General features: G+C 41.9%; 1 protein-coding gene across 7 annotated transcripts in view; it reads left to right on the forward strand.

Annotated features, from left to right (window-relative positions):
• Positions 1-4,668: 4,668 nt before the first annotated feature.
• Positions 4,669-26,301, forward strand: part of GBF1 (golgi brefeldin A resistant guanine nucleotide exchange factor 1) — a 110,358-nt gene continuing 88,725 nt past the window's right edge. For 6 of the 7 annotated variants that reach the window (XM_069796464.1, XM_069796458.1, XM_069796459.1 and 3 more), the window contains exons 1-3: positions 4,669-4,900; positions 10,692-10,797; positions 12,096-12,162. In XM_069796464.1, the coding sequence (XP_069652565.1) occupies positions 4,893-4,900; positions 10,692-10,797; positions 12,096-12,162 (181 nt within the window). In that variant the 5' untranslated portion in view covers positions 4,669-4,892. Of the gene's footprint in view, positions 4,901-5,580; positions 5,605-10,691; positions 10,798-12,095; positions 12,163-26,301 lie in introns of those variants that run through there. The other variant, XM_069796460.1, reaches the window with a different exon arrangement.

Consider the following 26,301-nt stretch of genomic DNA (forward strand, 5'->3'; position numbering starts at 1 on the left):
GACCTACACTTTCATTAGGGCAACCTTGCTACAACTGCTGGACTGACCCCTGAACAGTCTCTTTCGGAGGGCGTGCTCTAGCCTTTGTTGTTGAAATGTAGGAGCAGATCTTGCTGGTTACTGCCAAGACCCCTCAGCTGTAGTGCATCTTGTCCTACCAGCTGGAGAATTCATTGCTGGGGAAGAGACCAAGAACTTCACCTGGGTTCAGGAGGAGACAGATGTTACTGTTTTATATAACATAAAAAAGAAAAGGGAAAAAAAAAAAGCACAGTCAAACTAAACCCAGAGTGAACCTGACTCACGCCTTCGCAGAGAGGTGGGATATGCAAAAGGAGGGAATTACTCAGCATCTTAGACATACTTCATTTTCACCAGCCGAGAAGAGCTTGTCCTCTGAGAAAACCCTATCTCTGTCACAGGCAAACCCGGTCCTCATTCTGGATGGGTCCACTGCTCTTGGAGAGTGGCGGAGTTGTTGAATGTTGATCATGGTTTCCATCTTTGTGTCTTAAATGACCTTTTAGCCACACTGGGTCCATGCCATCAAATGCCTTGAAGATCAGGACTTGAATTTGGCTTAGCTTCCGAGCCAAAAGGTGGCCTAGGGAGCAGAGGGTAGGTTTGATGCGTTTGTGGTAGCCAGGGCTCCCACTGCAGCATGCTCTTCTGGTTGGCATTTGCCAACTGCTGTGGGCTTCATGCCCAGGTGTATCATGTAGCTGTAGTCTAGCCAAGAGGTGACGAAGATATGACTAACTGAGCCCGGATTGCTCCTGCCAAAAAGGCGTGGCTTGCCTCGGCCAAGAAGAGACAATGGAAAACACTACATTGCAATGTTCATCAGGAGAGTTTCATGTCACTGGGAAGTGCAGGAGTGTTCCTGAGACATGGGCTAAGTAGAACAGCTGTCAGGGTATTTTAGCCTGAGGAGGCTGCTCTGCAGCTTCAATATTGTACTTTGTGTAGTTTCCAGAGAAGGGTTTTAATATTTTTGAGTGTTTCAGTTTGGCTCTGTCGCTTCAGTTGTAGCTCCTGGCCTGAGTGCAGGTTGCACCAGATGCAGCACATCAGTTTTCCTTTGGAGAGCCTTCAGCTGGCTTTGGGCTAGCCTCTACCTGAGCTTGCTCTGGAAAGGAGCAGCTGCTTAGAGCCACTGTGTTCAGCATTCAGTAGCGTTTTGGGGATGCTCAGCTTTGGGGAGAGTAGCTGCAAGTAGTTTCTAGCCATGACAACTGCTTGTACCTTCTGAGTCAAGTACCTCTTCCTGCCCTTTTTCTGGAGACCTTACTAAGCCTCTGGGAAACAGCAAAAGCCTCCAAGAGGAGGGGATGGAAGTTCAACCTCTCTCAGGCTATTTAACCTGCTGGAAAATTTCTGTGTTGCATGTGCCCATGGGTCTGATATCTGGGCTCTGCGGATGACCGTGAAATGGCAGGGGCTGAGCAAGAGTAATGGACCGTGTAAAGTTGGTCCTGTCCATCGGTGCAGATTGCAGAGGCAGAGGTGGTTGGCAATGTGGATTTGTGACAGTCTCATCAAAGGCTTGTGGGGACTCCACTGGCAGTCTGGACCCAAATGAAGGCAGTTGGTGTGCCCTGTGGAGACACTGCTCTTTGCAAGGAGCTGGCTGCTTAGGTGTCTCGGATGAAAGCAGGTGAGCTGACCAGGTAGCCGGGCAAGGCCTGAGGGGATGATTGTCAGTGAGTATGCAGCTCCTCCATATGCTTTTTGTCAGCTGAGGAGGAATACTCACAACAGAAACTCTGCTGAAAAGCTGCATCTTTGCAGTGAGGAAAAAGCCCAGCTTTCCTGTCCAGACAGCAGGAACCTGAGGGATTTGCAGAGGCTGTGCTTGTCTGATCTTTGGTTTCATTGTGCCTCGCTGTGTGTAAGAACTAGTGCATTATCTTGGGAATAAAGTGACAAGGGACTGTCCTGTGTCCTGGTCCTACACCTGGATCTTTTGGTGCAAACAGAGTGTTCCAACTTGCCCACACGTGATCCGTACATAGCTGTGCACTGCTGCTGGATCAGGCAGTCCACGCAACCCAGGTTTCCCCGCTGCCGCGGAGCTGGGGGCGTTGGTGCCGCACTGTCACATCAGCAGGATTTTCTGTACAGCCAGGGCGGTGCTGGGCTGTCTGAGGGCTGACTAACGCAGTGCCGTAGTGCGTGCAAGTGAACTCTCTTCTCCCCAGGCAGCGCGGGGCCGTACTGTATTGTTTTTCTCTCCAGACAATGCAGTGCTGGATTGTAAGTAAAAATGCAAAGCACATTGCAATGTTTGCTCTTTATTAATGCACTAAGATGCATTCGGGTGAAGCAGAAGGCTCCTGGCTGGCTTGGTTTCAAGCTCCGTGACAGGCTTCCATAAATAACACCTTAGGTGGGTCCGATTCACCAGATTGGACTGGGTGGGAGCCTGAGCTGCGCAGCTGCCACTGGAAGGGGTGAGAAGGCATAGAGAGGGCTCTAGCCCCTTCCCTGGGAGGGCAGGCAGGCTTGGCTGACCTGGACTGAGCTGTGCTGTGTGCAATGGCCAAGCCAGCACCTGAAATCCCCTTCCCCAAGCAAGGAGCAGATGGACAGAGTGGCAAAGACAAACTCCTGTGAATTTCCAAATGCCTGGCAGATACCACGGGGGCTTTAGTGGCTGTTGGAGCAGGGCAGAAGGAAAGGAGAAAGCACTAGCAACTAATCTGCTCGTTCTGCAAACCTTCACTCATTGCTTAGGTGGCTTTTGCAGTCTCTATGTGCTGGGTGAGTATTTGACTGCCTGTTTTATAGCTGAGGAACTCAAGCTAAAAACTGCATGTACCATGGCTGCAGCAGAGGCTGAGGTGATACATTTTAGCTTCCAAGCCCATGGTTAGGCCACTGCAACATGCTGTTTCTTGTTCTACTTTTCAGAAATCAATGCAATTACAGCTTAAACTTCCAACTCCAAAGAGTTCCTACATATTATCAGGTAAAGCCCAGCTGAAGCAGGTCCCCTGGCCTCCAGCTGTCAGAGGTGGGAGATAACAGCAGTTTCAGCTGAAGATAAATTGATTCTTGATCAGGCAATATTCGGGCAGCTATTCATGTGGAGAGGGAAGGATATGGTGACCACCATTTCTAGAGTACCCCATCCCACAACACCCTCTCTGGAGGTTGTGCCCTCATGATATCTGGCCATCTTTTAGGGTGGCATTGGAGGCAGCCTCAGATTTTGGTTTGGGTGGCCAGGGAAGAGGCCTGTTGCCCATTCCCTTGGGCCTTTGTCTGAGAACTTCCCTCCTTCAGCCATGCTGCAGCAGATGAAGTTGTGATTAGGACAGTGAATGAATACTTTTTGACCCTTTCAGCTTTCCTTCACCTTCAGTTTGATTTGTGTTTGCCCTACAGACAGAGTGCAAGATTTTGGGGTAACTGCTGCTTTGACCACTCTAACACCTGCCACAACAGATCCCCAGGCTGACCTGGCTGCAGATGCTAGCGCTATGAACTGTTAGGTAACTGCAAGGACCTTCTGTCCTCTGCCCCAAGTTCAATGGGCAGAGGCTTGAACAAGCAGAGCGACCTCTGCAACTTACTGCCATTAAAGTACACTGCTTCAACACTGGGGCATAGACACAGAAAGTGGCTGAGAAGGTTGGACCAGCACCAAGAATTCATTCTGTTAAGTGCTGCACGCTTGCAAAGCTGTGATTGCTCTTGCCACAAAGAGTTGGCCAATAAACCGGTTTCAAAGAGCAGTTAAACCAAATTGTGGTCTCTGGGTGCCAGGCTACCTGGGCAGATGAACTGAGGCTGTAGCACACGGCTTGTAGCCCAACTTGAGCAAAGCATCAGTTGTGTTCAGGTTTGAGGAAAGTTACCAGGTGAGCAGGACTGCAGAGGAAGAAAAAGCAACATGTGCCCCTCTGGGCGCTGTTGTGTCTACTCTCCTAAGAGCTGCATGTCGTGTTTCATCCATTTGAATTTTCCTGGGGAGGTATCCGGGAGGAAACAAGCTGCTTGCTGGGCACCACCTGCCAACTGGCTCCAGAGAAGGTGGTAGGAAGGGCTGTAGGGGCAAGTTGGGAAATACTTGCAAAGCACGGAGGAGGGCCACTGCTCCGCCTTGCTAACAAGAGGCGGCTGGTCCAAGCATTGCTTTACAGGCCCTGGGTCCCTGGCGAGCCTTCGATCGCTGTGTTTCTCCCCCAGAAGACCCACCGGCACGCGACTGAAGGGCCCTTTCGCGGTCACCCACCCCGCCCAGGTGTCCAGGCGGGCTGGCTAGGAGCCGCAGCCCCAGGCACTCGGCGGCCAGGCCCGGGGGCGGCCCGGCGCAGGCCCCAGAACGCAGCGCGGGCGGGCGTCCCGGCCCACAATACTTTGCGAGGGCAGCCCTTCCTCCGGCTTCCGCTCAACCACCCTTGCTGCGCCCTCTCAGGCGAGGCCGCGCCCCGCGGCGGCAGGACTCCTTCGCGATTGGCCAGTTCGCGGTTCTGCTAGTTCTACCCTCTCTCCTCCCATTGGCTCTCTTCCTCTTGTCACTGGAGGGTACGCCTCCTCCGGTTACAGACCGCGACTCCATTGGGCATTTTAGGGAGCTGCCCGCCGCATCGCGCGCGGGTTGGCTCTCCGGACTGTCCGTCGGCGCAGTAACCAGGCAGTGCGTTCGGGTGCGCCTGTTTCCACGTCAGTGAGAGCGGTGCGGGGCCGGTTTCGCTTGCCCGTGCCCGGGAGGACCCCGCGCTCGGCGGCCTCGCCGGGACTGCCGCCGCCTCCCGCCGCTGCCGCCGGGAGGGAGGGAGGGGCGGACAGAGGGAGGGCCGAGCCCTCCCGCTCGCGGCGTCGCCCGCCTGACCGATATGTGAAGCGGCCGCCGCCGCCGCGGGGAGCAGGCGCCGCCATTTTGGATGCGGGGGTCAGTGCCGGGCGGCGAGTGCCTGTCGCGATACTGTCGCGACGCGGGGGCGGGCAGGAGGGAGGCTGCGGCAGGGGAACCGTGCGGTGCCGACGGGGGGCGTGGACGGAGCCGCGGCAGCCCCGGGGGCGGGCAGGGGGCCGGGAGAAGGCCGCTGCGGGGGGTGCAGCGGACCGGGGCGGGGGGACGGGGGACCGCGGCGGGGGTTGGCAGCCGCCCCCTCCGCCCCCGGGCCGTGACGTGACGGGCGCGACGTCCTGCCCGGGGTGCCGCACGGGGCGGTGGGGGGGAAACGGCCGGGCAGGGCCAGGGAGGTTGGGGGGGGCGGCTGCCCGGCTCTGGGCAATCACCGTCCGCGGGCCGGAGGCGTAAGAGGAGAGCCCGGTCAGGACTCAGGGCCGCACCGGGGTGGCCGAGCCGGGCCGGGGAGGGAGGTGCCGGCTGTGCCTGCGCCTGCACGCGCACCCGCTGGCCGTGCGCGAAGTTGGCTGGCTTAAAAATTGGTGGAAGCAGAGACTTCTCCCAGTGTATGGCCAGCTTCTTAGCTGTTGCAGGAGGAAGGCTCAGAGCGAACTTAGGGCATACATTGTGAGTTCAGCTGGTGCCATGTTTCTTAGTTTCAACAGTATGAAGTAATTGGAAGAAAGAAAATCCCCCTTTCCATATTTACTTTAGGTTTCATTTTTACTCTGCAGTTTTGACAGGTAAATGTGAGTTGCCTTCTCATCTTGCTTCCCAGGTGCCTTCCACCTTCCCTTCTGATGTGCCGCCGCTGTCACGTTACTGCTGCTTATTTTTTAAAGGGTGTTCTTAATTACCCAGAATTTTGGCATCACTGGACTGCACAATTCTTTGCCATACTTATAAATTAATACTTTTCTATTACTTTTGTCCAGGCATTAGGAGCTAGCCTTTGGAGATACATCCTGGCTTCTCTGAACTTTTGCTGTCTGTGATGTTTATTGCAGAGTAGTTACCACGTGAAAAACCCAAGCAAGTTAAATTTACTGATGGAGATCCATGTACCTTCCATGTGTAGTTTAGAAGGAAGGAAAGGAGCTTTTTCATTGTCAGCTGGGCTTCTGGGTAACCTAGCTATCTCTGAGTTAGGCAGGAATTGTTTGTGATTCATGGACTGAAGGGTGTTGTGTGTTCTGTTTTGGTAGCAGCGTATTGTATCAGGACCGAAGTGGCCAAATCTAGGTCAGAGACTACATAGATTATTCATGCATTATCATAAACACTGCAAATTTAGGTCAGGGGAGCTTACTTTGAAATAATACTTTTCTTGCATATGTAGTGATTATGTTGTTTATTTTGCTGTTTATTGGAGTAGTTTCACTGGGTTTGAGTTGGTTGCCATAGCTGAAGGCTCAAGTTTGTGCTAGCAAGAAGTGACTTGATGGAAGTCTGCCAGACTTCATCACTTCTGATGCTAACTCTTGCTTGTTTCCAGAAGAGTTGCAGATATTTCCCTGCAGGGGAGGGAGCGTTTCCTAAAAGCGTACCTGAGACTTCTTGTGGTATTACCCAGGAAAAGTTCGGGTTCCTGTGCACTGGGATGTTTTGGGGTAGTATGTTCCAAGGTTGAGCAGTGGAGTGTTCGGTGCATGTGTGAGATAACATCTGCAGATGTAAATCTTGTCAGTGTTTTTATATGAAGATTTCATGTCTGATACTATTTCAAGAGTCTCAGAATAGTGGTAATTACTGCCTACAGAACATTGCTGAAGGCTTTGAGAAGCATGTGAATGTTAAATTTTGTTCTTTTATGACATGCTCAGGCATCTACCTTTTTCCATTCACAGTGTTCCTAACCTTGTTAGCAGTGAGGCTGTGAATGCTAACAGCTTCCCGGTTTCTCGTGGTAGGCTGGGCAGCTGTGTTGCCTTCGTTTGGAGTTGTCTTTTTCACTGTGCTGCCTGTTGAAGTTCTGCACACGAGTGAAATCTGAGGACTGGTCTGCAGATTTTAAGCAGATGTATGAACCTATCATGAGAAAGAAACAGTAGTTTATGTAGGATTAACTGAAGACATAAGGAGCTAAAAAGCATTTGGAATTTAATAGGTACCTATCCTGTTTTTTCTGCATAACTCAAGACCACGGAACTTAATCCATGTGTTTCTCTACTGAGTCCGCTATCTTGTGTTTGATTAAAGATTGCTTTCAAGAAAGGCAAGTCTTGATCTGAAGACAGCAAGAGGTGTCAGAACCATGGCTAGGGAGGTTGTTTCAACTTTTTTAATGATCTTCAGCATTACTAGTTATGTTAACCTGTCCAACCAACAGTTATACAATATCCCACTCTTCAGACCATACCTTTGTAACATTAAGCCTGAATTCGTGTTAGCAATTTTTTTTATATGTTGAACAAACATTTAATGGTTTTGCTTGACTACTACCATGCTCTTGTAAACCCAACTGATCATTCAGTGCTGGTCTGGTAAATCTTGTAACCGTTTCTCTGCAGCTTCAGAGCATTAATTTCAATCTTAAAACTTCTTTTGATATAATACGTCTATACTGAGCTCTAAAGGGTGAGCAGTTGTTGCTTGTGATGAGGTTATAGTTGAAGGAATGCATACTGAAATTATCTGATAGTTTAAAAGGGGTAGGCTTTGGGAAGCGCAGAGTTTACAGAAGCTATTTCCATTGCTTGAAATAAACTTTTAAACTTTTACAGGGATGGATGGTGCTTTTGGTGGGTTTAGCTTACAAGGTACATCTCTCTGAAAATAGTCGTCTGGCTTTCTCCCCCACCCTGTAATTGTTTTCTCTTTCCTTCTCCAGCACACAGTTGCAAAGGTTCTTTGCGTGAATGAAGATAGTTGGCTGTGGTTTACTTTGGAATGTGTGTGCGCTATTGCTTGGTTAACTGCAAGCTTAAATATAAAGCAGGATTTTCCCCCATCTTTACCCAGTGTTTGTGGTGAAGTGGGCTGTATGTGTGATGTTCAGAGATCTGGGAGTGAATTTGTGTCTCCAGCATGACAGGTTATTTCAGTTGCATTGGGCCAGTAAGCTTTTTGGCATGTGTAAAGTGAATTTTTGTACTTTTGAATAAAGTTACATTTAATGGAATCTGCAGTGAGGAAAGGAGTGCATTCTTATCAAGTCTTCTCAAATAGCTAGCAATGAAAGGATATAATTGCAAAAAAACCCCTGTAAGTTTTGCAGGATTTTAATATGTCAGGAGAGCCCTGCCAAGCAACAGGGATTTTTTTGCACCCTTGCTTGAAAGGATCAACACATTCAGTTTCCCAGCAGGTTGAGAGGAAGAGGTATGTGTTGGAGGTTTATGTCTATCTTCTCTTCATGTTTTGCTGCTTGGAGATAGCACCAGGTTTAGGAACAGCTGAGCATTCTAAGTTTCCTACATTCACGAAGGACCGAGTTTAACAAACTTTTCCATCTTGATTCTTTTAGGTTAGAAGTAGAGGAGAAGAAATAGGAAGAGTCCTACAGGCAGATTCAGTAGTATGCAGAATAGCATTTAAGCTTTAGCATCACTTTAAATATTGGCAGAACTATTGAGTATCTGTGTATGTGCAGGGCACGTGATACATATGTCTGGTATTTCTTTACATGGTTTTCCAAATCAGGTTGGGGGAGCCTTTGTCTCCATGTCAGTTTGCTAAACGCCTAGCACGGCACTACAAAGTTTACGGGCTCAATGTTGTTTTGTAACAGTGAAGACAGGAAAAACTTGAATTTTGACAAATTTGAATGTATAAAGCATTTCCCCGAAAGTATTTCTGGTCTATGGACCAGAGTTTTGATCTGAGAAACTGCCTATGTAGAAATATGGAAAATATTGGAATTACTGAAAGAAGAAATAAATAAGTGAGGAATTTTACGTGGAGGAGAGTCTTCTGTTAGTGCCTTGTACTAAAACAAAGACAACATACTGAAGTAGAAAAAATTGAGGTCAAGGATATTTTTATACATTATTTTAATGCAGTCATATAAATAATATATGAAATAAGTTACTATTGAGGATGGGAACATCTCTCGAGCATTAGACACATGAATAGGAAGAATATCTGTGGTTCTTTTATAACAGCTGTGGAGGGAGGATATGAACCTTTGTTCTTTAGGGCACAAGCAAACTACTTGGCAGAACTATTTGTTTATTTTTTTTGAATCATCTAGTAGTGAATGAGATAAACTATTGATCTGGTCTGTCACAGCAGTGCCTATATTATAAAATACTTTTGTCTTTGCCCCTAATTTATTGTGTAACACTTAGGAATGCCATTACGTATAATTAATCTAATGAAGTAAGAAACAGTTTTGCCATTACATTGTTCATCCTATTGCAAACGTATAAAAAAGATAAGAAACAACAAATCTGATGTTCTCCCTTGATAAGGTATCTTTTTATATTTTGCTTTCTTTCCATTATTTATAGAGTCCTGAAGCAAATTAGTCTCTTTCACTCAGAGAGTATTTGTATACTTGAAGTATTGTTGATAATTCAAACATGTTAGTTAATGTGAAGCCTGACAGATCCAGGATGTATGTTCTGAAATTTCTGTGGTAGTGTTTCTGACCTCTGGAGCAATACACCAAAACCACTTGCTTCCAGCTTTGCTTTTGCTACATGGGTAAAAATCATTCTCATATTCTCTGTGTTTTATTACCCCTCACCCTCCCTCCCCAATGGAGTCCTTTAAATGAGCCTGCCTGATTTGAAGTGTTATGATCAATGTTTCATCTGTTTTCAGTCTTTTGCTGCCCTGTGGATGGCCTGTTGTGATTTCAAGCTGGATTCCTCATTTTCCTTTCATATCTTCTGAAAAAGTCTCATTATTTGGCTACTATTTCACTAAATCCTTCTCATTTGCAGACATGGTATTATCTGACTCTGGCAGCTTTATAAGTCCTGTTTATTCTTTATAAACAGTTGTGTCTGTTTATTCTCCTCCATTCTTATTTCTTTATGCTTGACTGTATCTGGGCTACAGCTAGTATAGAGAGAACAATCCTGTAGTCATCCACTCTTTGTTGCTTTTTCTCAGACCATTAAAAATATTTCTTGCTTGTAAAATTTTTTCCCCTCTTCTGTCTTTCTGGGTACATCAGTTTAAGTTTTTCCCTCTAAGACCTTAGGCTACATGAGAGTAAGTGTCTGCCTTTAGCTTTCTCACTTTTTCTTCCTATGTTCCATCCAATTTTGTCTCTAGTTTTGCTCATTTCTTTGTGGGGTCTTACCCATGACTCTTTTACTTGACCGCATTCTTGAAAGCTTTTTTCAAGAAGCAAGTGTGAAATCAACATCTGTTATAAATTACTTCATTTTGTCAAAGTTTAAAATCCCAAACAGTTTTGCTCCGGCCAGCTTATTCAAGTCACCGATGCTTATTTAACAGAGTACAAGATTGGCTTTGTGTTCTGTGTAGAGCTGCAGGACTTTGCATAAAGTGCTGGAGATGCATGTGTTATTGCATTGTCATGGATGTCTGTCCTGGTACCCTAACACTTTATCTTTTGGTGAACTTACATAGACTGGAAAAAAACAAGGAATATGCCTTGGCAAAGTTGTCTCTTGCTTCACAGATGCCCTGTTATAACTGTCTGCTCTCATGGTCTTGAAAATACACTCTGTGGAAAAGCATCTTCCTTTTGACAAAGTAACTGTATTTGTCTGCATGCACAAAACAAAGATCTGAAAGAGTTTCTTGCATCTCTGCAGGCCTCCTGCTTGACTAGGGCCAACGTGATGTTTCATCTGAGGAAGAGAATAATTCTGAGGGGCTGGGGATTAATTTGAATTACCTTTATTTTCAGGATTGTCAGGATGGTGGATAAGAACATTTACATTGTACAAGGTGAAATCAACGCGGTGGTGGGAGCCATAAAGCGTAATGCCCGATGGAGCACTCACACACATCTGGTAAGTTACCTTGAATTGTTACTACCTGTTCATGCTATGGCAGAAACTACCTGGTTTTAGAAAAGTACCTCCATTTTTTTTTTTAGCACTCGTTATAGTACTTTTGTAAGTAAAGTTGGAGTAACTTTCTATATTGTTTCATGTGTAGCAGTTTTGGCTTCTTGTGTGCCAGTGACTGTTAGAGGTACAAAGCTGGAAATCTTCTACCTATATACCCTGTAAACAAACAAAAAATCCCACATTGTATTCCACATGGGAGTCATCTCCCTTAGACTTTTATCACCTGGTATGTCAGGGATTTTGAATATATGGTATTTTATTTAGCACAACATTTGTATATATTTTTTGTGCCCTCTTAGAGAAGACAGTCTTCATCATGAAAGCCATGAAATGAAGATTGGGGAAGTCATTATATATAGGGTATTTTTAAATTTTTCATAGGCATAGTATTTTTTAGCTCTGTTTTGTGACTGCTAGCTGTATTCCTGACTGAAACCTGTTAATAGTTTCAAACCTGTTTTGTTAAAAGTCATTAATACAATGTTTCCAAGTCTAATGATGCATTGGTCAGTTTATGGCTTCCACAGTGTAAATGTATGCATGTGTCCTACTGTATCTGTGGTGTGCTTCAGAATGTCACATGAATAGCAGATGGCTGTCATCCAGTACAAGGGGTTTCAGTTTGTCAAAGGGCAGGGCCCTTTTTCTTTCTAACAGGCATTTCTTCATTGCAGGTCACTACCACCCAGTGAGGGGTGTGGCTGCAGATGTACACAGCTTGGAGAAACTGCTGTTCCTCCTTATTTTAATACTGTAAAGATAGACTAAGGCTAAAGGATGGAGCTATTCATATAAATTTTGTACTATGATTCTTTCTTCAGTTATTTTAACGGCACCAAATGTCATTGTATTTCTGTTCCCATTACAATCTGCATAGATTAACATTATAGCAAATCCAGATGATCTATTTCAATATGGTATGAGGTAGACTTGCTCTGAAATTTATTGAACAGTAGAAGGCTATTCAGAAATACTTCTAAGGACAATGAAACCAACCCAGAATGCTCAATCTTGAACCTATGCTTTGACATTTGAGCTGTATTACATTGGGGAGCACTGGCAGGAAAATAAAAATGCTTCTCAAGATTTTAATGGAGTAAATGCTCTGAAAGTGATAAACTCAACCCACAGTACTTCTGTGAATATGAAGGTGAGGTCTTTACAGACCCATTATTAAGATTTGTCTTCAGGAATATGTCTGCCTCATTAATGACTTCCTTCTTATATATAACCTATAGGATGAAGAAAGGGATCCCCTGCTGCATAGCTTTAGCCTCTTAAAAGAAGTGCTGAATAATATAACAGGTAAGCTTATACAGAAATAAGCAGGAATGTGTACCTGCTAGGGTATATGCAAATAAATGTACAGGTGTACTTGTTCATCTTATTTACTATCCAGAGGTCATATATTGAGTAAGAAGAAAAGAGCAAATACATATATACTTTTAGACAAATAATACCAATGTAAACTATTACACAAAGGCCACTGCTGTCGCTATCTGGAGATATATATATATGTGTGTGTGTATATATATTTTTTTGTGTGTGTGTATACACACACAGACATTTTTATATATAAATATGCATGTTTCTTCAGTATACCAAAGCTGTAGTAATATGTGAAATCTGGTGTATTATTACACATGGTCTTTCTGTGCTTTGTTTATGCTTTCTGATCTGTGAATGATGGGAAAAATCTGCTTAGAAAGTAGCCTCCCATTACCTGTTTTCTCCTCACATTCTTTGATTTGTTGGTTTTCATCATCTCTTATCAGTAATAAGTGAAGCACAGACTTCACTTTCCCTTTGGGTCTCTTGAATCTTGAATTGAAAGGCTTACTTTGTGACCAGTTGCACTGAAAGGAACTGGAAGTCTGTATTGATTACAGAAGTAGAACACAAGGCTGTGATGTGCATTCTGAGCAAGTTTTTTCTCCCAGCCCATCTTTCTCCCCTTTCCCCCACATTTTCTCTTTTTTAGTTTCAGGAGTGATTGTTTAAGTGTAACCTAATGTGTTGAGAGCCTGGAAGTGAGGCTAATCCTGAACTGCATGTGGCATTCTGCTGGTTCTTCCTGGGATTTGTCTTACTGATTGCAATATTTGAAAGTAAGGTTTATTTCTGGTCCCTTTATTACAGTGAGTGTTCAGAACCTAAGTTTGAGATGGACTTTTTGCATTTCTAATTGCGAAGCATGCCTATTATTGTGTCAGCACTGAGCCTGGAATCCCATAAAAAGTATGTTCCCTAGAAGTACAGTTGTGCCACTTCCAGGTGCTGACGAGAGGTGCTGAGGACATGTGCCAGTTCTAAGCCCTTATTCCTTCCTTTTTTGTGGCTGCCTGTGTGTAATGCTTTACTTTTCTTTGCCAGGTGAACTTTCCTTGGCTGTGAGCAGGATTCTTCTGTCAGATCATGACATCTTAGGGAACTCCTGCACAGCTTGCATTTCTGGGTAGTATTTTTGTTCTGGATGTTATGCTTGTACCCAGACTACATGACACTCTGGATTTGTGGGTTTTTTGGTAAGCTCACTCATCTTCTGTAGGACATGCATACCGTCACCAAAAGTGTTTTGGGAGGAAATTTTCCTTCTCTCCCTTCTATGAGATAAAAATTTCTTTAAAATAAGACTCCTGAAGTTCTTTGCCATTATTGCAAATATCTCTTCTCATCAACAAGAGCAGGGAATGTCAGGACGCTCAAATAAATGCAGTATGAGTAAATGTCAGGGACTGGCCATTTATCTAGAGTAGCTAGATACAATGTGCTATTGACTTGTTGGGTAAAAAATGCAAGCCAACTATCTGCTTGTGTTAGAGAAAGCAAAGTTTAATGTACTGAGAGATTCAGAGACTCCCTGGGAGTATTAGTCATCACGCAAGTGTGGTTCATGCTGAGATAATAATTGCTTATATATGGCGATGATAGTGTGTTGGTTTGACTACATGGGGTTCTTTTAAACCGGTAATTTCAGCTTCAGTGACTGCTATTTGCCGACTAGTGTCTTGAGATAGGACATCATTGCGATGCTTCATTTTTTTTTTTTTTTCAGTTTTAGGCATGGACCAGTTCCCAAGCAATACCTTCAACAATATAGAGTCTCCTGCCTCATCTTCCAGGCAATGAAAAGTCCAAGCTTAGGGTTTTTTGGGGGTGGGTTTGTGGGTTTTTTTTGTGTTTTGGGGGTTTTTTTTGTTTTTTTTTTTTTTTTTTTGCCTAGACCTTCCTTTCATGTCTCTTTCATTAGCTCATGGAAACGCATTGCTTTTATATTTAAATTTATTCAAGCTGTAATCTTTGACATTTGAGTTAGCTTTTAGTACAATTTTGCATTTATAGTAATATATATTATGTATTTTCTCAATCCCCCAAGAACCCATTTTAATCTGTTCCGGATGCAAATTTCAGGCTGCCTTGTCCCATCTCCCCTCTTGCTCTCGCCCTCCCTTCCCCTCCCCCATGGAGCATGTTTGATCAGGTGTGGCAGGAATATCCACTGTCAAGCTGCGCCCTTTATATTAGTCAATATTATCCTTCCTTCCCTCCCACTCCCTTCATTCTCCTCTGGGCTTTACCAGTTGATTTATAATTTTGGAATTCTCATCGGAGTCTGTAATACAGTTTGTTCATTATTTAACCAAAACCTGTTTAATGAGCAAAGAGAGGCAATGTAAATGTTAGGCATGTTGCAGTGGAGTACCTTTTGTTCTCCTCTGAGCTAGTGGGTATTAACTCTGTCATGACTGTGGTGCTGAAATACCCTGGTCAAGGGTATAAAGATGCACCATATGCCTCCAGCAGCTAAAGATTCCCATTTCAAAGCTTGCCTGCAACTAAATAGTGGTATCCCATCCCATTGTAATGTCTAAATGGGCTCTTGAAAGAAGCATCTAGAGAAGATGCTGTTGCTCAGCACAAACAATCCCATGATTATGGTAAGAGTAACTTCACTTCTACAGTTCAGCATACCTAGCTAAGGGCCTTGGACCTGAATTATGTTGCTCTTTAAAATTCTGACAGAGAAACTTAATTTCTGTGGCAATTTTATGTAGATTTATAAAAACAGTTTAATAATTTGAAAATGAACCGCATGGCTGCTCTGATCCACTATCATTTGGTTTATTGTATGCCATTTTTACATTTTTATGGGCTGCATATATTTTAATTGCTATTGATACTAGTTGCCTGAAAAACAGAAAGGAAAAAGAGGCATTCTGTCATCTTGGGTGATGCATAAGTTACTCCAAGATAAATTTAATAGTTGAATGCTTGTTGTACTAAGATAAGCACCATAAGCCTAAGTTTGATGTGGCATCTCATGTTTCCAGTGCTTAGAAAAAGCAAAAATCAGTGTCCTGAGTTATGATCATATGGAAGCAGTGACTATCAAGCTTTGTCCATGCATGCAAAATTAAAGTACAACTACATCTTCAAAGGTTATTTTAAAACTGATGGAAGCCTTAGTATTGATACAAGTTTGGATCTAGGGTCACTGTCACCACAAATTCCATTTGACTGCTTTTTAAAGTAAGCTGACTATCCAGAAAATGTGTCTGAATGTTGAAATGTTTGTTCATTTCATCAGTTTTGTTATGGATTTAGGTCAACAAAAGGAAGTTTCTTTTCGACATCCAGTGATAACTGAGCATGTTCTCTTTCATGAGTGTTTCCAACTTAAGATGCTCTTGAGCTCACTAAGGAGAGGTTTTATAACCACAAATGGCTGGAAATACGAATTAATTATAAGCTTGCTTTTCCATGATCTGATGAGGATTGGGTTTCCTTAAATCTTGCCATGGCTGTTGAAGTCTTCAGACCATTCCAGTATGCTGTAGAGGTAAGAGCAGGTACTTCTGTAGTCATTTTCCTCATTGCAGAATTTTGCTTTGCTCTGACTGGGGGGGTGAGTCAGTAACCAGGATTTTCGTGACTGAAGTACAGCTTACTGGTGTGTAGGATGGCTTTAGGACAGAAAATGACTGAATGCAACTGCCTTGTACAAGTCAGCACTGCAGTGGGAGAAGCAGGTGTTTGTGGAAAGTGTGTGCATCGAGAGTCTATTTAAATAAGGTTTAAACTACGTAAACACACCTGTGAAGAGGTGCTTGTGTATATTTTAGGTCCATGAGTGCCAGACTGGAAGGTTTGAGTCCTTTTATCCTCTGGTAGTTCAGAGTTAGTGCATTTAAACAGAAGCTGCAAAGTAAGCTGTTAGAAGCACTCTGATTTCATGCACATTCATGACATTTTAAATGAATGCTTGTACAGTGGGTTCAGAAGAATCTTTTCATGGCTTATTTCAGACAAGAAGCTGCTGCAAATCTCCATCTTTAGAGGGTTGGCTGGGGCATTAAGAGCTGGCTAAAGGTCAAATGACTGTAACCGTAAGAGAACCTTTGCCCAGTGTACTGACTTAATATAATTGTTACTGTAGCCATCAGTTTTCTGGTACATTGATTTGATTGCACATTCATTTTCTCATGTCCAAGCTCTGGAAACTCAGTTTTTAGGGAAAATCTGACATTTGTATAAAACAATACAGGAATTTTATCCCAATTTGGGATTAATGTCTGAACTTTTTCTGAAAGATCTAGTTTTAAGAAGTGGTAAATCGGTAGTAAATATAAATGTGTGGCCTATTCTCAATGCTATTGTGGTGCTGCTGAATAGAATCTGAGATATTCACTGTGGTCTAGTCAAGCTAGTGATACTTCTCCCTTCATTTGCATTGAAGGATTGCAATGTTATCTAGAGCAGACACTAAAAAAACCACCACAACCTAAGCTTTTTTCGGTTGCATGTCAGCTTCATATAAACAATCTAGAAGACTCGCTGGTCTCCTATATTATGCTTGTTCCTGTGATAACTTCCAAAATTTTTTTTTTTTTAAATAACAGGTATCCATACATGTTAACTTGGTATTTTGGAAGACCAAGCAACTCAGGCTAACATTTAGCTTTTGTGGCATTCTGTATAAAATTTTTAAGAGTGGAAAGGGTATAATAAAGGTTAGGAAACTGATAGAGTAAGTTTTCTTCCATAACTTTAACTCAGCCTCACTCTAATTAGTGGATGGCAATGCACTTTTAGTCCATATCAAATGACCTGACACAGTGTACAGAAGTGGTAATTAATTTATCTTAATACTTTCTGTCACCTTCTCACTATAAGAAATATGAAGGTGACAGCCTTAACTGGATGCTTTGCTTGCAGGCTGAATCCAGACTTGATTTTTGCTAATCATGTTCAGACAATGCAGTAAAAGTTGTCATTTTAAAAGCAAGTTCCTGGTCTTCATGAATGCAGGCGTCCTTCCAAGTGCACAGACAATGTAAACCAATGCAGTATTTTTGCTTTGAAGCTGCAGGTAGTTACAAATACTCTCTTTGAGAGAGATTAATCTTTTTAATCTCATTGTAGCATCAAATGAATCAAATGACTGTCTTATGGCTAAGGTCTTTGAATTTCCCTCAGATAATAGGTTTCTATTGATGTTTTTGGCATAGATTTTCTTGGTGTTACTGGAGAAATAATAAATCAGACTTTTCCCAGGTGGTTGCTAATTTTGTGCTTTACTTTCGAAGCCATTTTCCTGGAGTGACACTAAGAATGTGCCCTAAGAATGGTAGCTGCACTGGGAGACCTGGGATGTGAACTTCTCAAGCCCAAAACTAACACCAAAATTGTTATAATTTCACTTAAGATTTAGTTTATTTTCTGTATAAAGGAAGAAAGAGGAGGAATGTGCTTGATGAAGAATAACTTAGTATTTGTGAAGCTTATAGATGCACTGAGGCAAGCACCATAACCTTTTCCAAGGCGTTTCTGTTGTGTGTGCGACAGCACTTATGCAGAGTGTGTGAGGAGTCAGGTATGGATGGGGTCACTCTGAACTCTAATTGATTCTGTTTAGTTGTTCACTGAGCCTTTCAGCATAGGTTACTGAATGAAATTGGGACTCCTGAGAAGGTGAAGCTTATAATTGAGAGACTGTGTAACTAAGACTGAACAGGCAGAAAGGGCTAAACTGTGCTTGTGTAGCATCCTTAAATTGATAACTTTTTAGCTCCTGTGTTCATCTTCTATTTTGTGTTTCTGAGTAGTAAGACACTGAATAAAATCAGAAGTGGAGTGACTCTGGGAATATCTAGAGCAGAAAACCCCAAGCAACCCAGTAAGACGGTCTTCACACAAGGTACTTCTGCATTTCTCTTGAAGTCAGGACACCTGAACTGTCCCTTCTGCAGTCCTGCACCACCATCCTTGCAATACCACCTAAGCATCCTTTTAATACAGCTCTTTGGGTGCAATTTAAGACTGGAGTTTGGAGCTTAATGGTATTCCATCTGTGCATGGCTAATGACTGGCAGGTACAGGCAGGAGGTGGTGCTGTTGGAAGGAATTGTTTCCTGACCCCTAATCCTTAAGGAACCAAGGATTTAGATGGACAAGCACTCCTGGCTGTTGCTTGGCAGAGTTCCCACAGTGGGCTTGTTCTATAACACCAGCCTTCTGTTACCACTGCAGGGCTGGGCTCTGAAGAGCTGCCACATGTGCATAGTGCGCAGCTGACTCTCTCTTGTTCCACGCTTGTTGAGCAATTACTTTCCCACTTGTTGGGCACTCCATTATTTCCTTCAGTTACTGCTTCTGTGTGAAGTGGAGCCATAAAGGAAATGGCCTAATGTACATACATTAGAGGCAGTAATTGCAGTTTGATTTGGTAGAAAGGCAGTACCAGATGCTCTGTTGAAGTTAAGGTTCCTCTTAAGTCATCCTTGGAGGTTTTATTCCAGGTTTTTTTGAAGATGATGCCTTTGTTTTGGTCAAGGCTAGTTAAAAGGAATTGTGGCCAATGAAGAGATGTTAAGGCATTATAGTAAAAACCCTCTGGAAGTAGGAGTGTACATGAAATTGCTGAAATCCAGTAGTTTATTCAGTATATTGCTCTTCTGTTCTGTCACCTTTTCTTCTTTTGACTGTCTTCTCACTAAGCTTCTGCCATCTAACCTGTTAAAAACAGTGTCTCAAAGGTGATTTACTTAAAAGAAGGAATAACTTGTGTCAGAAAGTGCCTGCACATATTTATATAGTTGCATAATATGTAAGAGGACTGCCAAGAAGCATTGGTCATACATACACAACAAGCATACTGAAGCATTCCTCACCTCTAAGAGTCTGTAGCTTAAGCAGGTAGGAGCAGAGAGGAGTCATTAAGTATACAAAGTTGTCAAACACTTGAGGGTTTTTCCTAATGACTACCTCCATTTGTCCTTCAAAGACACCATCGTTGGCTGATCCCTATATGGTTTATAGCAAGATATGAGTTTGAAGGAGAGGTTTGAAAGAAGATTCAATTGGGCAAAATGCCATTTTTTCAGGAATAGTGCAGGGATGTGTGATAAAGTGCTTCTCAATAATTAGTGTGGAAGAGAAAAGCCAGCAAGAAGAGAAGTAGAATGGGAGGGATTTAAAGGTAAATATAAAAGTAGCAGAGTAATGGAGAACACTGTTATTAAAATAGCAAGTTGATAGGTTAGGGAATGTTAATAGTGAGCGATGTGCAGTTGGTGGCTTGCCCATTTGGGGTAAACTTGCAAGAGCTTTTTTCTTTTTAAGGTAACTGTACCTAGCTTGTCTTCTATCTGAGTGTTGTGTAATAAAGTATTGCTGAAGATTTTTGGTGGGGGTTTTTTTTTTGCAATCAAGAAAAAAAAAATCTTCCAACATGTTATGGACCTCCTCATTGTAAGTTCTTAAAAAAAATTTCAGATGGATAGTCAAGATCTTGCTTTTGTAACTTGCCTTTAGAAAATGATACAAGACAGCAAATTTGTCCAGGGAAGAGCTATAAAACTTACAGCTGCATGCAGTACTGTGAAAACTCCTATCATCTTTTAGATGACATAATTTTAACTTGCTTTACGGCACCTCTAAAAGCTGCAAAGAAAAGAAATTTTGGTATATATTGCCTATAATAGAATGGCTTAAAGGTAGGGTGTGAGGTCTTGTTATATGATGTTTTCTAAGGTGAAAGAGATGGAAATGTCATATCATGGATGAGTTTTGGAAGTGCATTCATTCCAGTGTTGGTGGCATCAACGATACTTTCTGGGGAAGAACATTGGGAGTGAATGGAAACCTGTGAATTCATTGAGTGAGGAAGGCTAAATCATGAGTCAGTTAAATATATGTAAATCTTCTAGGGACAGTGAATCAATACATGTCATCACAAAACTGTAGGAAATAAAGCCCGTCTTGAGAAGGAACATCTATCAACTAGTCATAGTTACTGTAGAAAATTGATAGATCTACATTAGTATTGTATCCATGTGACTTGGAAATGCCATTGGAAGTGCTAAAGCAGTCTGCTCTTGCTTTGAACTCCTAATTATATTTGGACATTCCTTGTTTAGTTTAAGGGCATGGATAGACATAGACCCCTCATCACTTGAACTTCATGGAATGAATGTGTCCGTGCTCTTTGCATGGTGCAATTGTGAAGTTAGAATTTGTCAGTTCAAACTACTTTTGTATTCAAGCACATTGTGAAAGAAATAGGAGGTGTATAGTTACGTGATGATTGAGGAACAGGGCAAGACATTATGACCAAAAAAAAGACAATGTGAGATGGGTAGAAATGTAAAAGTAAAACATGTTATATGAGAGCTTGCACATATATGCAATGTAAGTAAAGTTTGGGGTGGTACTGGCTTTAGCTATCCTGTTAAAATGAATAGATTGATAAACTGTTTCCATGACAGCTTATGCTAGCGTATTTTGCACTGTAATCACAATTACACAATTGTAACACTCAAGGGGTGCACTTGATTAATGCTTGTTAGCTGAATATGTTAAATTCTTCAGTGATGATGGTACTTTGATTGTTTGATCCTCTATCTATACCCTAATACAAGCACTTCAGAAGTTCTAATTTCCAGTTCTGTCCTTGTAGCAGTAAGCTAAAACTTATTCCTAGGCATATTGAAACAGTAAGTTATAAACAGAGCAGTCTTTCAGAAAGTGTATGCTGCCCCTGCTTGGTGCAGGAGTCTGAATGCTTGTATGACTGTAAATAATTCTTGACGTGTGTGCTACTTAAATGAGATGAGAGGCTTCAAAACAATGCTGTTCACTTTTGATCATGTTTAACTTAATCCTTGGAGGAAGTTTTTTATTAAAATGTGTTTTTGTGCCTCATTACTTTTCAGGAAATTGTAATTTTTCTTGATACAGTGATGAAGTCTGCCAAGTGGCTATTGAATTAGATTCCATTTACCTCTTGATTAACTGCTTAAATAATTTAGAAAGCAAATTGTAAATACAAGGTATTGTTGAAATAAATCAAGATTCGGTTGTTATCTTGATGATGGTATATTGAAGGAGGTCTATTAGATCTGGATATAGCCTAGGGGAGGGGCTTTATTCTAGAAATAAAATGAGTGGCAGTGGTAAGATATGGTTGCTTATGTAAGCATCTTTAGTAACTGCACTTAGGAACCTGGGTGTTCTTCAAAGCAGGATTAGACAGTTTATAGTGGCCTGTAATAGCTCTGTAATAACTAAGATGGCTGTCACAGCAGCATGGGAGGAGACATCATTAGCTGGTTTTCACTTCAGTCTGAGGTTTTCACATTTGTTGTTCAGAAATACTATGGTTTTTCTTGCGTACTCAGCTCTCAGTTAAAACATTTGTTTTTTCAGTGTCTGAAGTGCAAATATATTCAGACAGACTTAAGATCTAACAAGCACTATAAAATTTTACTTCTGTGCTTCCCCTCTCTCAAATACAGTCTGCCTCAGTATGAAATTAGCACTTCAGATGTGAAGCGATCAAGCTGGTACAGGGAGTGGGGACAACGCAGTCCTGGGATTATTTACTTTGGTGGCATTGTTGGTGATGAACACAAAGATGTAGGAAATATGTTTGCTCAATTATTTTCCAGTCTGTTAAAATATGGTCAACAGGAAGAGGCTTTTTCAGTTGAAACAGGAATACTGTAATATTGTAGGGAAACTAGATTTTAGTTTGGCAAAGAGATAAGTTCTAAACAACAAACTTTTCTAAAAGTGTATGACTTTTTGCATGATACAGGAGTCTGAACACTTTCATTATGCAGGCTTCTGCTTCATTAAGAACATAAGGGAAGAAATATCCATGTTTGGCAGATAAAAAAGTAACATTTTCTTGGGGAAAAGGCTTGGCCAAGAGCGTTGGAAACATAGGAAAGGAAGAAATTAAAAGATTCAGACATTGTAGAAAGCAATAGAGCAACTCTAACAGAGTAGGTGAATGGTAGTTCAGTAATTGAAAAAAAAAAATGTTTTCTTCAGAGAAAAAGAAATTGCTGAAGAAATATATTATTAAATAATGGGGGGGGGGGGGGGGGGGAGACCATCGTAGGCGTCCTGGAATGCTTAATTTAATGGTTGTTTGGTAACTGACTATTAAAGCTTTGTGTCAGAGGCAACATCAACTTAAATTTTGCAAACTATTTTCTCCCTTCCGCTTTTACTAACAATCCGTTAAAAATTTGAAAGTGAAGTTCATTCTCATTCAGCTGCCTTTAAATTGTAGTTTCTTTTTGGATGGCAGTTCTTAATGCTATTGAGTTTTGCAACCCATACTGGTACTTGTTCACATGCACAAGACCCATGTGCTGCAGCGGAAGGTCACACACTCCCTTTCACTCTGCAGGAACAGCAGGTGATGGTACCAGCTGTTCACATCCCTGTATTAGATGCCTGAATTTGAGCAGCTGTATGAGGCTGCTAATAAACTTGAACATGTAATGCAGTTCATATTTTGCCCCCATTTCACTTGATCCTGCTCAGCACTGGCCAGTATTTTTTTAACATCTTTCAATGCCACCCATAAGATGCCCATTTTCTTTCTTGTTGTGCTGGTTTCCACTCCTCTTGTGTGATGCTGAAAAGTGTTCCAGTGTTACAGATTTGAAAAGGAAAGAGTACCAGAAAATGTGCAAATGTACAGGATTTAAGGAAGCAGGAATAATCTCCTAGCAAAAACATTTTACAATTTCGAAGTTTTAATGCCGTAGTGAAAATAATCTAGGCCGTTCTAAAGCATGTACTTGTTCTTAAGTAATACTAGTTTTGGATACAAACCTAGGTGGTTTTTTTGTTTGTTTTAGAAGAATGGGTCAAAAGTGCTTTTGTTCTGAAGAACCTCTACCTGCATTCAGCTAGCTGAAGAGGTTGTCTTATGTGAATCTGCTATTAAAAGAAAGCTGTAGTGGTTTTTAATTCCACCTCGATTAATAAAATTGGCCTGGCCATGAGTTTTGAAATATCCAGAGTTGATTGCAACTTGTGCTTTTTATTTAAAAAGCTTATTTGTGACCTGTTAGGACCCTCTGTTAAATAATCGGTGGAAAGGTTGAAACTGCTTGCCTGCGCCTTCCAGAAAAGGGGAGGAGGGAGCCAAAGGAAGGATATTTACAATTTTATACGCTTTTAGCTTTTTTGTTCATGTCTTCCTCTTGCATCACTGCTTTAGCTCCGATCTCCTTCTCTGGAAGACTCATACCTAGAACTGAGAAATACCTTGGTTCCGCTGACTGGCCAGCAATGTGATGACAAAGTCTTTGTGCTAATAAGATCCTGAGAGGCGACTTTGGTGGTTTTTGTTTTTTGAGGTGGTTTTTTTTTCCCCATTGCTGTAGTCTCATAAAATACACTTTGGAATCGAAGCCATATTGAGGTAGGAGCTGTGAAGAGCATCTTTTAAAAATATGGAGGCGGGGAAGAGAGTTTGGCCTTTTGCTCAAAGGATCTCAGGAAACTTAGAAATTCAGCAAGAGCCAAGATAATTTTCAGAAGTCAGGTGTTAAGTATTTTATAAAATTATGAAAATAAAAGAACCTAGCTGTGCAGTTAGGGTTGGAAGAGATAGCATGAGATCAGAAGTATGTGGTAGAATATGGGAAGAATATAACTGTTAAAATAGTAAAGTGGCTTAGCTCAGAAGAAATAAAGCTAGCTATTCATTAGATCCTATTATTATTGCTCCACAACTCAACTCATTTTAGCTGGTCTGCATTCTTAAATTGAACTATCTGAAATCTAGAACTGATTTTTGTTGCTTGATATGTTGATATGTGTTGCTTTTCTCCAGCAAAGATGGCACTTTTTTTTTTTTTTTTTTTTTTTTTTTTTTTTTTTTTTTTTGGTGGGTGAGGAATTGGCTCTCCCATGGCTGGTTAGAGCTGTAAGCTCCTTGTTTAGCATCTAGCCTTTTTTCAGACAGCCTTATGATTTCTTTCTAGACACCCAGTATTAATTGGACACCAATTAATTGATTGGTTATTTTTAACTGCATGTTTCAGATTTTTAACTTTTTTTACTGTTCAGGTGTCTCTGTCAGCCATAAAGAAAGCACATGAAGTAAATAGCTGTATGAAATGAAGTACCTCTTGTCCCCACAACTGCTTCCAAAATAAAATGAGAATAATGCTTTACACATTTTGTCTCCTTTAACACTAAAGGCAAGCAAGAGAGGAAGCATGGATTAACATGTAGTGATTTCTAGGAGCTGTTCTCTGCTCAGATTCCTCTGTGCTTGGGCTGACTGACAGGGACATGTGGCTCAAGTGCATCTGGAAATATATCACTGGCAAAATTTGATCGGGTAAATATAGCAGGAGCGGGTTGTCAGGGCAGGAGACAGATTGTTCTGGGAAAGGAAGTGCTGTCTGTTTGTTGTCTGAATAACAATTTCCTATATTTCTGACTTAACCTATTTCTTTCAGTGTAGTTAAGGTACCAGCAGGCTCTGACATATTTGCTGCATTTTGTTGTTCTTACGGTGAGAGTGTTACCAGAAATGGTAAAATCGGTAGGAGTAGCTATAGAGAACTGATACCAATATATCCTGTGGTGTTAAATAGTAGCGGCACACACTTTGTTCTAGTTTAAGCTCTTTTTGAAAATAGGGACATAAAACGTGAAAAGTAACTCCCAGAGTTTCTGGACATGGTAATACTGAAGAATCTCGACTTTTGCCTAGGTGCAAAATTGTTTGTAGCCCACATGGCTCCAGAAAACAAACAAACAAACAAAAAACCACCAAAGCCCCCTTGAAAATGGGCTAAAAGCCCATATTCTAATGTTCTTTTCTTTTGTTGTCAGTTGATGTGTAGAAGATGAGCAGGGATAGAAAAAGCCAATTACAAGCCTTTCCTCCAGCAAAAGCTGATTGGCAAAGGCATAAAGTTTCTTGAACCATTGTGATATTGATTCAGGTCTCAACACAAATTATACTGTTCATAGAGAAAATTGAACCAATGGTGTTAGAGAGTGGCCTACAGAAATCTAAGCATAGGAGGGTGTAGGCTATGCTTTAAACACAAAGGCATAATCATGGGCAATGACAATTAAAATCTTAACAGATGCAAGCGGTAGAAAATAGAACAGTAAATTACAGACTTTCTGACATAGATCAAGGAAAGCTGGACATGACTACAGATTGCAGAAAAAAACCCAAACAAACCCTACTTAAACATCAGCAGTAGCTGACAATGCTTTCTCCCTCTCCATAAAGCACTGAATAATTTCATCTATACGATTTGCAGCATATTCTTGATTCAGTCGGCTGTTTTTTTCATCTGCTTGCTGAAGAATTTATGGAAGGTGGAACCCTTGACAATTTTGTTTGTGGTAGCTGCCTGTGGTTAGTTACTGACTCTGTAGCTTGTCCTGAGAGGTTGCACACTGCTTCACACCATAGTGAGCTCTCAGTCTGGTGCCCTGTGATGTGGCTGTGTCTGGGGTGGGGTTAGCAACCAACAGGTGCACAGCATACCACACGAATGTGGAGGCAGAGAATTTGTGTCCAAGGGCATTGGGGGTAAATAACTGTAGTTGTAAAAAGTGTTACATGAATGCTAACATTTTCACTGAGCAATGAGTCTGTTCTAAAATCTGCCCCACAAATTTTGATATAATAAGCTTCAATTTTTATCTTTAGAAGTCTGAAGAACTAAACTGATGTTGGAATTTTCTTTGGCGTATAGGAAAAAATCAGTAGTTTGCTGGAGGATGCAACTGATTCAGACTAGAGGCTTTCTAAAAACTTTCTGTAGTTACAAGCAGTAGGGTAAGATATGGGATTCTGTGCTTTTTGACTAAAGCCTGCATGACTAAGTACAGAAAACTGTTTTGTCAATGTACAATGTTCTTCAAAAATATTTGTAAGCCCTCAGGATTACTTCATTATTTCTTCTTATTGCACCAGCTCCAAATACTGTGTTGCTTGTCATGACTTACACAGGGATAAAACCTCGCCATTTCTCATTCGCAGGGCCAACTGAAGACTTGTTACTCCCTTTACTAGCTGTGTTACATAGCACACCTGACTTTCCTAGGCCTTTTGCAATGTAAACCTCAGCAGAAGGGACAGTACATTAAAAAAAAAAAAAA

This window comes from Haliaeetus albicilla, chromosome 11 (assembly GCF_947461875.1).
Source record: "Haliaeetus albicilla chromosome 11, bHalAlb1.1, whole genome shotgun sequence".
Lineage (NCBI taxonomy): Eukaryota > Metazoa > Chordata > Aves > Accipitriformes > Accipitridae > Haliaeetus > Haliaeetus albicilla.